The 13,242-nt window shown below is 32.7% G+C and overlaps 1 protein-coding gene across 1 annotated transcript; it reads left to right on the top strand.

The window, feature by feature from the left end:
• The first annotated feature begins 3,291 nt into the window (after positions 1 to 3,291).
• LOC132752691 (5-hydroxytryptamine receptor 2A-like) lies at positions 3,292 to 7,403 on the top strand. Its single transcript, XM_060743051.1, has 2 exons — positions 3,292 to 4,246; positions 6,108 to 7,403. The coding sequence occupies exons 1-2, from the start codon at positions 4,009 to 4,011 to the stop codon at positions 7,322 to 7,324; spliced, it is 1,455 nt and encodes a 484-aa protein (XP_060599034.1). The 5' UTR covers positions 3,292 to 4,008; the 3' UTR covers positions 7,325 to 7,403.
• Positions 7,404 to 13,242: the final 5,839 nt, after the last annotated feature.

The following is a 13,242-nucleotide window of genomic DNA, read 5'->3' on the forward strand; positions in this document are numbered from 1 at the left end:
CAAAAAGTTACTCGACAGTTTAATAATTGTACTGTACTTTGAATGAAAAGTAAAATTTTGGACAGAAAGTCATAGAAAAGCGTCACCACAGACAAACAAAAACTTTTTGTTTAAATTTTCATTTTTTAAAATACATTTTATGCTGATACATATTTTCATTTCATTTTACTTCGCATTAAAGACCCATAAATACCTATGTTACTATATATAGTAACAGAATCTAGGGTATTTCAAGGCCAGTATGGCAAGCTTAAGGTCATCATGCAATTTTGGCCGCCTTGCTATAGACAAACCGGTATTTAATCAGAAAGACCTTCAATAGTATATGATTTACAAATGTTCAAAAAGCGTAGTCTGAAGAAGGTTAAAATCCTGAGAAACTCATTATGACGCTAACCTCAGCAAATATATGTTTAATACATTTCCACTCATTTAATATATTAACTAAACAGGACGTTCATTCTCTATTTATGGAAGAACACAATCTTTAGCTCTGACATTGCGGCATTTTAAATATATCGTCGTGATGCTTACAAGTATGAACGTTTGAAATTGTTATGATAACTGCATTTCCGTTCAGATAAAATTATGACGTAACGCGGCGTCTTAATGGAAACAAAACTATCAGTAAATAAGAAAACGATATTATGTGAATTAAATAGACAAGAGAAAAATGTAAATATATAACAAAAATATAATGTTAAATCATTATAAATTCAAAGAAGAATTTAATGTCTATGAACGATGATTATTCGGCCTCATGCAGTAGTGAACTGCCAGTTCTAACATTTTAACACCCATGCCTTTTGAATACTAAATTAAATGCTTAGTGATGAAAATATACTTTATTCAGTGGAGAAGCTTGTTCACATGTGTGATGAACATGGGTAAATATGCAGTAGAGAGCTTTATCCGCCATTGGGTTGTACAATTTGACTAAAATGAGACTGTTTTGCAATACATTAGAACATGTAGAACAAGATAAAGATCATGTACCAAATATATTTTGCTTCACGTGGATCTTTTGATTTATTATGTATTTAAACTTTGATCACTTGAGTGTAATTCGAGCTTGTTCCTGTTTTGTTCAATATTTTAGTTTCGTTTTTTTTTGTGTTCGTTTATTCAACATTAAAGTGTTTTTTGGTACTTATAAGTGTATATTACGTGATTTATCGTCACTAGTGTTGGCAGGAAATAAAGATTTACAATCGGAATATGTCTCGCATACACCATTGTCATGCAAATTAGTATGTCATTTTCATGTACATGTATATGTAGGCAGTCTCCTTTTGAATATTTTATAGCTACAAATACTTAAGCCTTACATTTGAATTTGTGTTTTTTTTCTCTCTATTTTAAGTTGAAACACACATTATACAAAATCATGAAATAAATGTTGATTGTGGACATATAGTTAACATAAAATCCACTTTGTATTATCTGAAAATAAGGAACAATGATAGAAGGACACTATGTACGTGCCTGCATTACACATGTCTGTCTATAGTCTATGCTTAACAAGGGTTCATCTGCTTGATAGCTTTGGCAGTCGAGTACGAGCCCAGACATTTCACCTTGCAGAGTATATGCGAAAAGGATGAATTCTGAGCCGAAAATAAACCACTGTACAGCGGTCAATGAACACCTAAACGTACATTACCCTGAAAGCGCGATGTTTCCTTCCTTACGAATAATAGAAATATGTAACTTTTTTAATCATTATTTCAAGGTATTAATATATTTTTGGAGATGGAGGGATAAAGCATCAGGCTCTTGTTTTACCTGGTGTTGATGATAGAAGCGACTACTACATGTTGTTATATCATCCACGATAGAAACAGTTTCCATGCAGCTCTGTACTGTCTTTATCATAATCATGTACATGACAAATGGGGAAAATAAATCATTGTGTTTTTTCCTTTGTTTTGTTTTTTAAGAATCATGCAGATAAAAACAACGTACACTTTCATAAGGGGGAAAATATATTTCAACAATTCAGTTGTTAACATAAAGGATAGAAATCTGTGACTTTATCAGTGCAATAACGTAAAATACAACATAAAATAGTCAATAAATAGAGCAACAGAAAATACATGTACACGTACATTCAATTGAGTACATTCATATTTTAAGTAATAGATAAACAAATATAACATTATACTTTGACCATTAAATAATCTACATTGTACGAGGTATTATAATTATTTAATGCCCGATAAAAGCGTGTCGATTATGCGCGGTACACTGACCACTTTAGTCAGACAAAGTTGTCAGTCCTCTGATGTACATGTGTATGTATTTTGTAAAGATGAAGTCTGAATATTTTGGTTCTGTTGATTTTTTTTGTTTGTTTTATTTTCCCTTTCTTTAATATTCTGTGCTATAACTTTTGTCTATCTGTTAGATCAATTAATGAGTAGGTACCGTAGTATGTAATATAATGTTCGATTTATTTTTAAATATTGGATCTACTGTCGCGATTAAACAATAAGATTCTTTCCCTAATTGCATTACTTTTTTCCCATCGTGTACAGACTTTTCGGAAACGATATCCCTTAATAAAAACAAAGTTATATAATATTGACCGAATAAAAGAACTAAACCATGTTGTTTTTCTTGCTGATGTAAGACATGTTCTTGAAATCTGTTTCTATTTTAATGAGTTTAGCTTTAGGAGACTTCATTAAAATATCAGACACCGATAAGCTGAAATTTGCGATTCAAATTATCCTGGACGACTTAATAAATATCTTCTTGCTGCATTTATAAGACATAAAGTATTATTTGTTATACGCATTAAATATTTATCATATTCATAAATTGTTGTTTCCTCAACACAAAGTAGTTATGTAACGAACAATAGATTTCTAAGAAAAATAGTCTGCATGTATAAGTTGTTGATTTTTGTAACATTTCGGAGAATGAATTGCTGTTTTTGTGTATGTGTGTGTGTGTGTGCGTGCGTGCGTGCGTGCGTGCGTGAATTATATTATCGAGCAAACGACGATAAGTTTCATTAACTGCGTTTATGTATAGGGTAAAGTTAACTTTATTAGTAAGTTTTTACAAAATTTAATTGGTCAGGCGCGACGTACTAATAAATCTTAACCAGCTTAGTGTTTTAAATTATTTGTATAAGCAGTCTTTTTACTTGATTGATTACAGCTTGCCGATTTACCAACGATTCATTTGAAATACTGCAATCTTATTGGACAAAAAAATAATTTCAAACACTAATTCAGATTGAAGATTACAAATTGTGATTGTGAGGTTTTGTATAGACGGGATTATGGTGATTCCTTGCTCCCTTATATATGAAAAGTGGACTGAGGAAAATAAACAATGTTATATAAACATGCAGATGTAATTGCCCAATCACTGGCATACCTGCTGGTAATCTTAAAATGATTGAATTACACAACTTTTTGAATGTTTTTCTATACGCCACTGGTCGGGGATATAAGCTACAATACCAAGTTTGATTTTCTATAATTGTTGTCACCTCACTGATGTTGTTGATTGTAACCAATATACAATGTTATTTCATCATCTGCGGACATATTGGATGAAACAGTTTCACCGGTATAGAGCGTCGTATCTACGGAACAATGGTTGCTAAGCGAAACGGGACATCGATAAATACTAGCGGGATCTTTAGTATTTCTATTCCTGATATTATTGATGTTAGAGGTGGAAATTAAATATAGATCTTTCGAAAGATATTGCACTTAAACACTTCAATTATTTCTTTACTGTTTTCTTCTTGGTTATAAGACGTGAAATGAGGAATACTAATAAAAAGCAACATAGAAAGTTAAAATAATATCTGAATTGCATTAAATGTGCAGCTATGTGTGCCGTCAGATACTTTAATTCTACTTCTGTAGAATTTAAATTTGTATTTATTATTTACATAGCATTGGATTTTGTGAGATACGCGAATAATTAGTTTTTATATATTATCTACAAAGTTTGGCAATAAACAGTGAAAATCATTCAGCTAAAATGTCATTGAATTCAAGTTATTTAAGTAATACTTTAGCAGATACGTATAACTGGGGAGTGATATTGCTCGTCCCTATCATACTGTTTGGAATCACGGGTAATGTTTTAGTGTGTATGGCAGTTTCGATGGAAAAACGTTTACAGACTGTGACAAACTACTTCTTGTTTTCATTAGCGGTGACAGATCTTCATGTATGTATCATTGTTATGCCAATCAGCATCATGAACGACTTCTTTGGTAAATATTTCATACATTCTTTTTCTTATTTCAATTAATGTATTATATCTAATTAATTATCACAATTTAATCACGGCTCTTCAATCAAAGCCGTGATATGTTGAAGACACACATTTTATCTTTGTCCAAAAAATCTCAAACTTTTTTTATAACAGACATTCAAAAGTTTGTTAAAAGTCATCAACAGTACTCTGACTGTAGGTTATAAGCTTTCTATGAGAATAAACTCATGAAAAGTTTTGAAATTTTATACACTAGTAGTACTTTATACAAAAACACGCTTGTGGCGCCGTTATAGTTATGTCGCAACGAAGCTAAATGTTGCACTTGTCGCTAAATGTCGCGCTATAGCCACTAAATTTCGCATCTCAAAATATTTTGACGTTAAGTATCGCAATGATGACCTTAAATATCGCACTATTTTCCCTTTTATGTTACAATTTAACAGTTAATTATTGCAATAACTAGATTCATGAAAAACAACTGATATTATGTCAATATTAACGTAGGTGATCCGAGGACTAGCTATCTAGATATGCAAGGATTTGCAGTGTAGTACAAAACAATTGGTTGAATCTCTATATGCCAAAGAGCCCCTTCGTGCAAGTGACTACAGCTTTTCATTAAACGACAGCAACTATTCGAAAGTCACTGAGAGCAGATTTCGCAATTTTGTAAAAAATAATAATGCCAAGTAGCCAGGCGGCCAAAATTGAATAATGACCTAAATCTTGCCATAATGACCTTTATATACCCAAAATTTTGGTATTATATATACTAACATAGGTATTAATGTAATACCACTAGCTAACTTAATTTTAGCATAAATGCGGCATTAAAATGGTAGTGTTGCGATAGTTAACGTTACCATTGATTTGCGACATTTAGCGGCGGTTTAAGCGGCAATGGTGCGACATTCAGCAGCAAGTGCGACAATTAGCGGCGTTGCAACAAATAACGGCGCCACACACGCTTGCTGCTTATATATCGAATGCTTATTTATTTTGCACGATTCAGGGTTTTTATGGAATTCCCTTAACTTTCAGTAACAACTTTATTGTATTCTATTTTAACACATGGCAACAGACTGTTCGTGTGTATATCATTGTGTTCGATGTGTAATAAGCTGTTCTGTTCGTGTATATCATTGTGTTCGATGTGTAATTATTAAGCTGTTATGTTCGTGTGCATCATTTTGTTCAATGTGTAATATGCTGCTCTGTTCGTGTGTCCGTGTGTATCAATCTGTCCGGTGTGTAACATGTTCATGATGACATCAGTGCTTTTGGTATGCAACATGGACACAATTGAACACAATGATATTCACGTTATGAATAGCTTATTACATATTGAACACAATGATATACACACGAACAGAACAGCTGTTATTGTGTCTGATACGTCATCTCGATGATTAACACAATGTTGGTACTGATATTATGTTGATGACTCTGGTGATACTGATATGTTGGGGATAATGTGACGCTGATAATTAGATGTTGTTGGTGATCATTTTATATTTGTAATAACGTTCTGTTAGATCCGGATGGTTTGTTTTTCTGTACCTTGTTTACGTTTTGTTTAATATCTTTTTTAATATTCATTGATTTTCATTTTGATGGTATAAACTTTTAATAGATACTTACATTAGATTTGGTTTTTATTGAAGTTATATTGTGTTTGCTTTTAGTAAAATGAAACACTGTATCTTCACGTCTTATGTACTCCGGGTGATAAATGGATAAAGAAGTCCCTGAAGTGAGATGTATCTCACGCTTTAAAGAAATAATGGTATGTAGGTAAATCAATATGAAATATATCATACATTATTTGTTAAACTAATATTTTCATATACTTTCAGGATACTGGAGATTCAGCCACATATTATGCAGTGTTTATACTACATCAGATGTTCTAATGTGTACTTCATCAATTCTACATCTTTGCAGTATCTCTTTGGAGCGATATCTTGCAATAAGGAATCCTTTACAGTCTCGCAACAAATCAAAGTCGATAGTGCTCCTGAAAATAAGTCTTATATGGATAACTGCGTCGGCCATATCCAGCCCAGTCACGGTACTTGGTGTTCTTGATCAATCAAATATTTTGAGTGATAAACAGTGTATGTTAAGGAATAAAGGATTTATTATCTACGGATCAATTCTTGCCTTTTTCATTCCGCTTGTAATCATGGTAGTTTCCTACGGGCTTACAATCAGATTGTTATATAAACAGTCTAAACTGTATGATCCAAGCGGAAACCCGGAACAATCTGGTGAACCGATTTTACGCAGAGTGAAATCTAGCCGTCAACATTGTAAAGAGGATTTATCCCCCTCTCAAGTAAGGCGAAGTTTTTCAACTTCACGTGACGACTTTCAGTACGAGATGTGTTCTAGAAGCGGAAGTCGAATTCATATATCTCAGTGTGGAAAGGAGTTACCAATTTCAAGTTTTATACCTCAGTCAGCCTCTTGTAACGTTGTTTGCTCGTCTGCTGTATCTCCAGTGGCCGACTCTAGCAGATGTTTTCTTAGTGTACCTGGTCATCACAAAAATGGTACGTCATCAGAATCACTCATAAGTGACAATGAGACTTATTCGGACGATGACGGTAAATCATGCTCTCATTTCACACCTGCTGCAGAAATGAATAGAAAAGGCTCACTTCGTCAGGTAATGGCGAAACAAATAATTGTCAAAGCTTCAAGTATTTTAAATTTGGCTAGAGCTAAAAACAGTGACAAAACAAGAGTCCGAACAGAACAAAAGGCTTCAAAAGTTCTAGGATTTGTATTTGCTATATTCGTGATGTGTTGGGCACCATTCTTTGTTGTAAATATCTTAAGAGTGTTATGCAAAGAGTGTGCCTTCAATAATGTATTGCTCTCAACATGTATGTGGCTAGGATGGATAAGTTCAACAATCAATCCAATTATTTACACAATGTTTAATTGTACATTCAAACAGACCTTCATGAAACTCGTAAAATGTCAGTTTGGTTTTTTACAGAAGCCCCACTGTAGTAATATGAATACTTCGAATAAAGAGCAATATGATATGAATATTCCTTTATGATACATCATACACTCGGTGATTACAAAGTATTAAGAGATTATGAATTGAAGACACACTTTATTTTCTCAGTTAAAGAAAAGAGAAAATATAAAACAATGTCATATCCTCACTTTCAAAATTTTAATGATCATTTTCTGGAATTTGCTTTGAAACTGATATAGACAAATGATAACTATTACGTTATCGGGATTAATGTACATTAAAAAGTTGATCTTATTAAAATTATCGCTAGCTATGTGTGCTAGATTACATGTCGGTCTGTAAAGGTCAAGAAAATAGAAAAAATCGTTTGTCGTTAGAGTGAGATGAAACAATGTATTGTTATACTATTTTGTATACAAGTGCAACTTTCTGAAATATAAGTCAGTAATAATATTGGCTACAGACGACATCTCTTACATTTTTTTTGTTGCGTTTTGATTTTGGTTTGAATTGTAATAATTTTTGATTCACATATGATACATAATAAAATACAGGTGAAGTTTAAATTTTGCTACATACCACTAATATCAGACATAGTTGAGGTGGATGGCGGGGTATGAATCACCTTTATTGCGAGCTCTTGTTTTCCGATGATCAGTCAATAACATATCTTTCCTATTCTTTACAACTGATACAGATGTTTATCTTAAATTGTCAACGTTTTTCAAACAAGATGGTTAACTTTTGTTGTTTTTCGTTGTTGTTTTTTCAAGAATATAATAAAATTAAATACATGTAATGTAAAGTATCTCTTTCAGATTGTCAGTTATACATGTGATACCCTAAATAACACGTGCACTACACCATCCGTCTTGTATAAATGTTGTTTAAAGATGTTTTTCCGGAGTTTTCATATAGACATATAGGCAAAATTAAAACTGTTCAATAGAATTTCTTTAAACTTGGCATGTTATTAGAATATGATAACAGAAACGTTTTAAAAGGAAAAAATGGGTCATCGTTCTCATTTTCGAGTTATCTGCCTTTGATTTGGACTTTTTGTTAAATTCAAGGGCAGATAATTTACAAAATTTACAATGAAGTGAAACTTTCTTCTTATTTCCATGAAGCTTCGTACCTTCGTCTTAGTCAATATGCAAAATTTCAAGGACAAATTTAGAGTGGATAGTTTTTTTTCCCACTTCTTTTCTTAACCTATGCTTTTTTTCTTAACAATTAGCCTATTTTTTTTATAGATTTAAAGTACCTTTGTTTTCATTGAAAAAATTAACAGAAACGATATAAGGAATTGCATGTAATTATGCATTGTATTCAACAATAAAAAAACACTATCCAGAAGTAAAAACAAAAATTCATTTACGTATGTATAAGTTATCTGCCCTTTAAATGACCTCAAATAAATAGAAAATTCTGGTTCAGGGGCAGATAACTCAAAAACGAGAACGGTCACCCCAATTTGTTTTCGCTTAAAATGTTTCTGTTATCATATTCTAACAACATGCCAAGTTAAAAGAAATTCTATAGAACGGTTTTAATTTTGCCTATTTGTCAATATGTCTAAACTCCCGAAAACGTCCTTAAGATGATGCAAACAATAATTTAAATAAATATAACCCACATGACATACGCTCGGACCAGTTAACTTGGTGTTAGCTTGAAATATTGTAGATTTATGGAGATTTTTTTTTGCAGCGATGTATTATCTTATAAAGGAAAATTGGTTTATAGGGTATAAACCTCTGTAGATGATATGTCGAAACAACTGAATTAAGCGCGGATTTTTCATATTTGTATGGTGTTACAATTATAAATCTACTCTCATTATTTCTTCAATTTCTATATTATCTTTTTTTCTACAGCAATATGCCTGCCCAATAGTAAATTGTCTCAATATAACATATATTTTACTGGGATTCTGTGGAAAACAATTCCCTGATGTAATACATAACTAACTACTTGTATGTGATATTGATAAATTCTTGGTCGGTAATTGAATATTGACATTTACCCTGTCTTGTTTGATAGAATGCAACTTTTTCAGGTAAACCTTGCTGGTACATGTATATACATGGGTATTGTACGTCTGCTGCAAAATCTGTAACGTAAGTTTAATTAAAATTCCTCTTTTGTTTAAGACAACATAATCAATCACTGAAATGTTGCATCAGCAAAGTCAATAGAGCTGTCATAATAACTGACGTTATTTGAAAGGGATTTCTTAACAACTCCTGTCGAGTCCTGCGTGGTCAAAGGCTTTATGAATTATGCCATTACTGCTCCACCATTTCATTGTCAGAACACCTCACCGATTTGAGCGGATTGAAATTAGCTTTACCAATTGATGTAATATTTGCAGAATAAGAAATGGCTTCCTTTAAGTATAAATATAGTTCGTTAACAGTATGAATGTGGCAGATATCTGATAATCGGAATCAATCTTAGAATAATAGAACCTATGACATACATGTACTATTAAAAATCGTCAGGAATGGGTTTTATAAAAGCATTATAATAAGCAAATTGTGGCAAGCCTCGTTAACGCCCAATAGGCACGTACCCACCTAAACAATGAACGAAGTCTTTCAAATTATTACAACAAAAATCACACATATTTAACCAAAAGAAAAAAGCATAAAGCTATATTGAACCTAAATTTTCACAAACGCAATTGTCACACGGCACTCTAGTTCGTCACAAATCACCATTGTGACTCATACTTTTGACTTTTTTCATTTTCCAGTCTGAACGTTTTTGTCACACCAAGTGTTCGAAACATTTTACATTGTATACATAAAACAAACGTTATCAGTCAAGTTGGCAATATTAATGCTCGAATTATTCAATACTTTATCATTTAGGTATTCTTTGTATTTATTTTGCTCATGATGAATGTGAAACAAGGAAGAACAACATAATTCATGAACGAGTTATGAGGAAATAAATTACTGTTAACGTTTTTTTTCGAAAGATTACATTTAAAGATAAAAGCATTTCCATATTGCTTTATTTTGTATTTTAAGTAAGTTTTAATGAACCTCCATTTTCCTTGTTTCCAGCTTGCTTTACTGCATTGATAACAATCATTTTCAGTCCACCATCTCGACTTTTAAAAAGATGGGTTTTTTGCTACAGTCATGTTGTCGTTGACATCCGAAAACTATAATGGTGGTCATAACATTTTTATTTCTCATGTGATTACCTTCATACTTGGACACAACAGCCCTTTGGACAAGACTTTCAAGTTGACTACGCTGAACTTGATCTTTACTTAAAATGACATTGACCTTCAAGGTCAAATATTTGAATTTTGCTTGATCATTTTTTTGCTATGATTGGCTATAACTTATATAGTTATTCATAAATGGATTTTCTTCATACTTGGACACAATAATCCTTATCACAAGACCTTTATGTAAATTAAATTGATTTGATTATAAGCTTCACTCATCAATAACCTTGACATTGAAGGTCAAATTATTGAATTTTACTTGCGTTTTCCCCTATTATTGTCTATAAATTTGCTATTTATTAATGGATTTTCTTCAAAACAAAACAATCCTTAGGACAAGACATTTTAAATATCCAAAGCATGTCTTTTGTATTTTCAATATTTTCTAGAAATCACACAGAAGGTACGAAATATGAAGTATTACTGTTTTTATATATAGATTGTCATCATATCAAAGTAAGACATGAACTTCGCCAAAACAGTACGCGCAAGTTCTATTGTTGTTTTACGACAAGTTCTATTGTATAAACAGGAAAACTTCTTCAAAGTTATCTTCAAACTTTTCAAAGCCCCCGAAGACCTTTAATCAATACAAACTGTCAATGAGTTTCAGTTAATTTTTCTGACGATCCCGTTCCTTAAGCTTTACCTACTTCCATAATACAATTCGATTTGCAATAAAAACCAGCAAATGAAAATAAAAAGTATACATTATCACTTTACTTTATTTGAATTTACATACTAAAAGCCAAATTTAACATATTTAATATAATGGATGGATCAACACTTCCAAGTAATTACTTAAAACTCTGTTTAATTTCTGTTCTTTACAGATGCGAATAGCAATAATAACCATAAACAATTTGTTGAAATATGTAAAAGGTACTTTCTTGCCGAAAATTTACATACACATTTTAAATACCCGATTCACACAGAATACACGGCTTATACGGTTGGCCACCATTGTAAACCGTATATACAACCGAACCAACCGTGGCGTTATCCGAGTAACACTCGGATCATTCGAGTGTATCTGCGTGAGTCGTGTATGATTTTAAAAAAAAAAAAAAAAAAAAAAAACAAACTGGCACGGTTGTGATGTCCGTGTATGATCGTATAAGCGACCGTACAAGACCGTAAGATACCGTATGAGACCGTATATACAACGTTATTTAAGTCCATTCCACGGGTGAGCCAAACCGTGTCAAGATCGTATATAAATAGTATAGAATCGTTCGAGACCGTCCCCAAGTCCTGCAACCAACACCCGATTAATACTCGAATGTCACACGATCACGGTACGATTCACACGAGTGCATACACGGTTTCATACAATCGCCATACACCCAATACGGTTCAAGTACGAATCATACGAATAGTACGGGTATACACGGTCTCACACCGCCTCGCACGGTCTTACACGGTCTCCTGTACAACGAAAACCACAACTACCTGCTGCCACCTTCAACAGCTATATCTACCCAGAGTAATTGCTGCATCACACTAGAATGCATCGAAAGAAGAAAGTTCCCACGCACAGAGTGAATATAAGAAGGGCTATCCAGGCCCACCGGCCACTCCAACCTGCTGACCCTGTCGAGTCTGATGAGCTGGGGGACACACCAATGTCTATGCAAATCGTGTTGAAACCTTGCTTGACCCAGTATGTCCGTGCTTTATTCGTACATACTCGTGCTACAATAGAGCTTATTGGAGCTAAATACTCGTAACAGTAAATCCGTGTATAACCGAGTATACCTTCGTTAACGGTGGCGAATAGCGATTACTCTTAAAGCATAGATGCCTCTTGGGCAGACCGGTGCCATATTTATTTGGCGAAAACAAAAAATCTTTACTTGGATCTCCTAACTTTAGAGGGTCTATTTTAGCTATAAAGCTAGATGCCACGTAATCATATCCTAGATATAGAAGTTATCATTCTATTTAATTTCTCTCGCTTAAAGTTAGTTGTTTTCGGTTAATATTGCATTATTTTGTTGTTTTTTGAAAAGAGGTCACAGGAGCCTCGTAGCTACAAAGGTTAGCTTGTGTTTGAGTATATATGTTATTTAAGCAAATTTTAAGCTTTAAATGATTTGCTTGTAATAGCTACAAAGGTTAGCAATACATATAGTTGTACCGTTCAAAGCTACAAAGGTTAGCTTTTCAGAATACTAAGGTTAGCTTAGATTTTAGATGTGCTGGGTTATAATTGGCTATCACGTATTTTTTCGATATATCTTTAAACGTGCATTTAACGTATTTACAGTCAGATATCAAGCATGCAGTTTTTTATTTAGAGTTTTTGAATAATAGAAAACTATTTTGGTTTTCAGAAATTTTTAAATTTGGAATTTGGAGAGACATACACAAATTAACAGAGGGAAATTCAAAATTGAAGTCCCTCGTTAACGATTTACCGAATACGATCTTACAAAGTAGAGCAGATAACACAAGAAAAAGCTATACAACATACTTTAATAAGTGGATTTCATGGTGTAAACGAATGGATATTAATCAACTTTTTCCAGCCATGGATTTTCATGTAGCACTATTTTTGTTATCAATGATACAAAATGAAAGTTCTTTCTCGGTAATTGAAAAAGTATTTTACAGTTTAAAATGGGTACATGACATTTCGGAAGTTAAGAACCCATGTAGTTCTAAAATAGTCATTTTTATGTTAGATTCTGCCAGGAAAATATGTGGTCAGCCTATCGAAAAGAAAAAACCTATAACTTCTGTT

Source organism: Ruditapes philippinarum, unplaced genomic scaffold, assembly GCF_026571515.1.
Source record: "Ruditapes philippinarum isolate M1 unplaced genomic scaffold, ASM2657151v2 ctg3957_1_1_1_1, whole genome shotgun sequence".
Classification (NCBI taxonomy): Eukaryota; Metazoa; Mollusca; class Bivalvia; order Venerida; family Veneridae; genus Ruditapes; species Ruditapes philippinarum.

What these genes read in the sequence shown, in the direction of transcription:
- LOC132752691 (XM_060743051.1), top strand. Translation starts at nt 4,009, where the DNA reads ATGTCATTGAATTCAAGTTATTTAAGTAATACTTTAGCAGATACGTAT. An exon ending in CATCATGAACGACTTCTTTG is followed by an intron (nt 4,247 to 6,107) that starts GTAAATATTTCA and finishes ATATACTTTCAG; the next exon opens with GATACTGGAGATTCAGCCAC.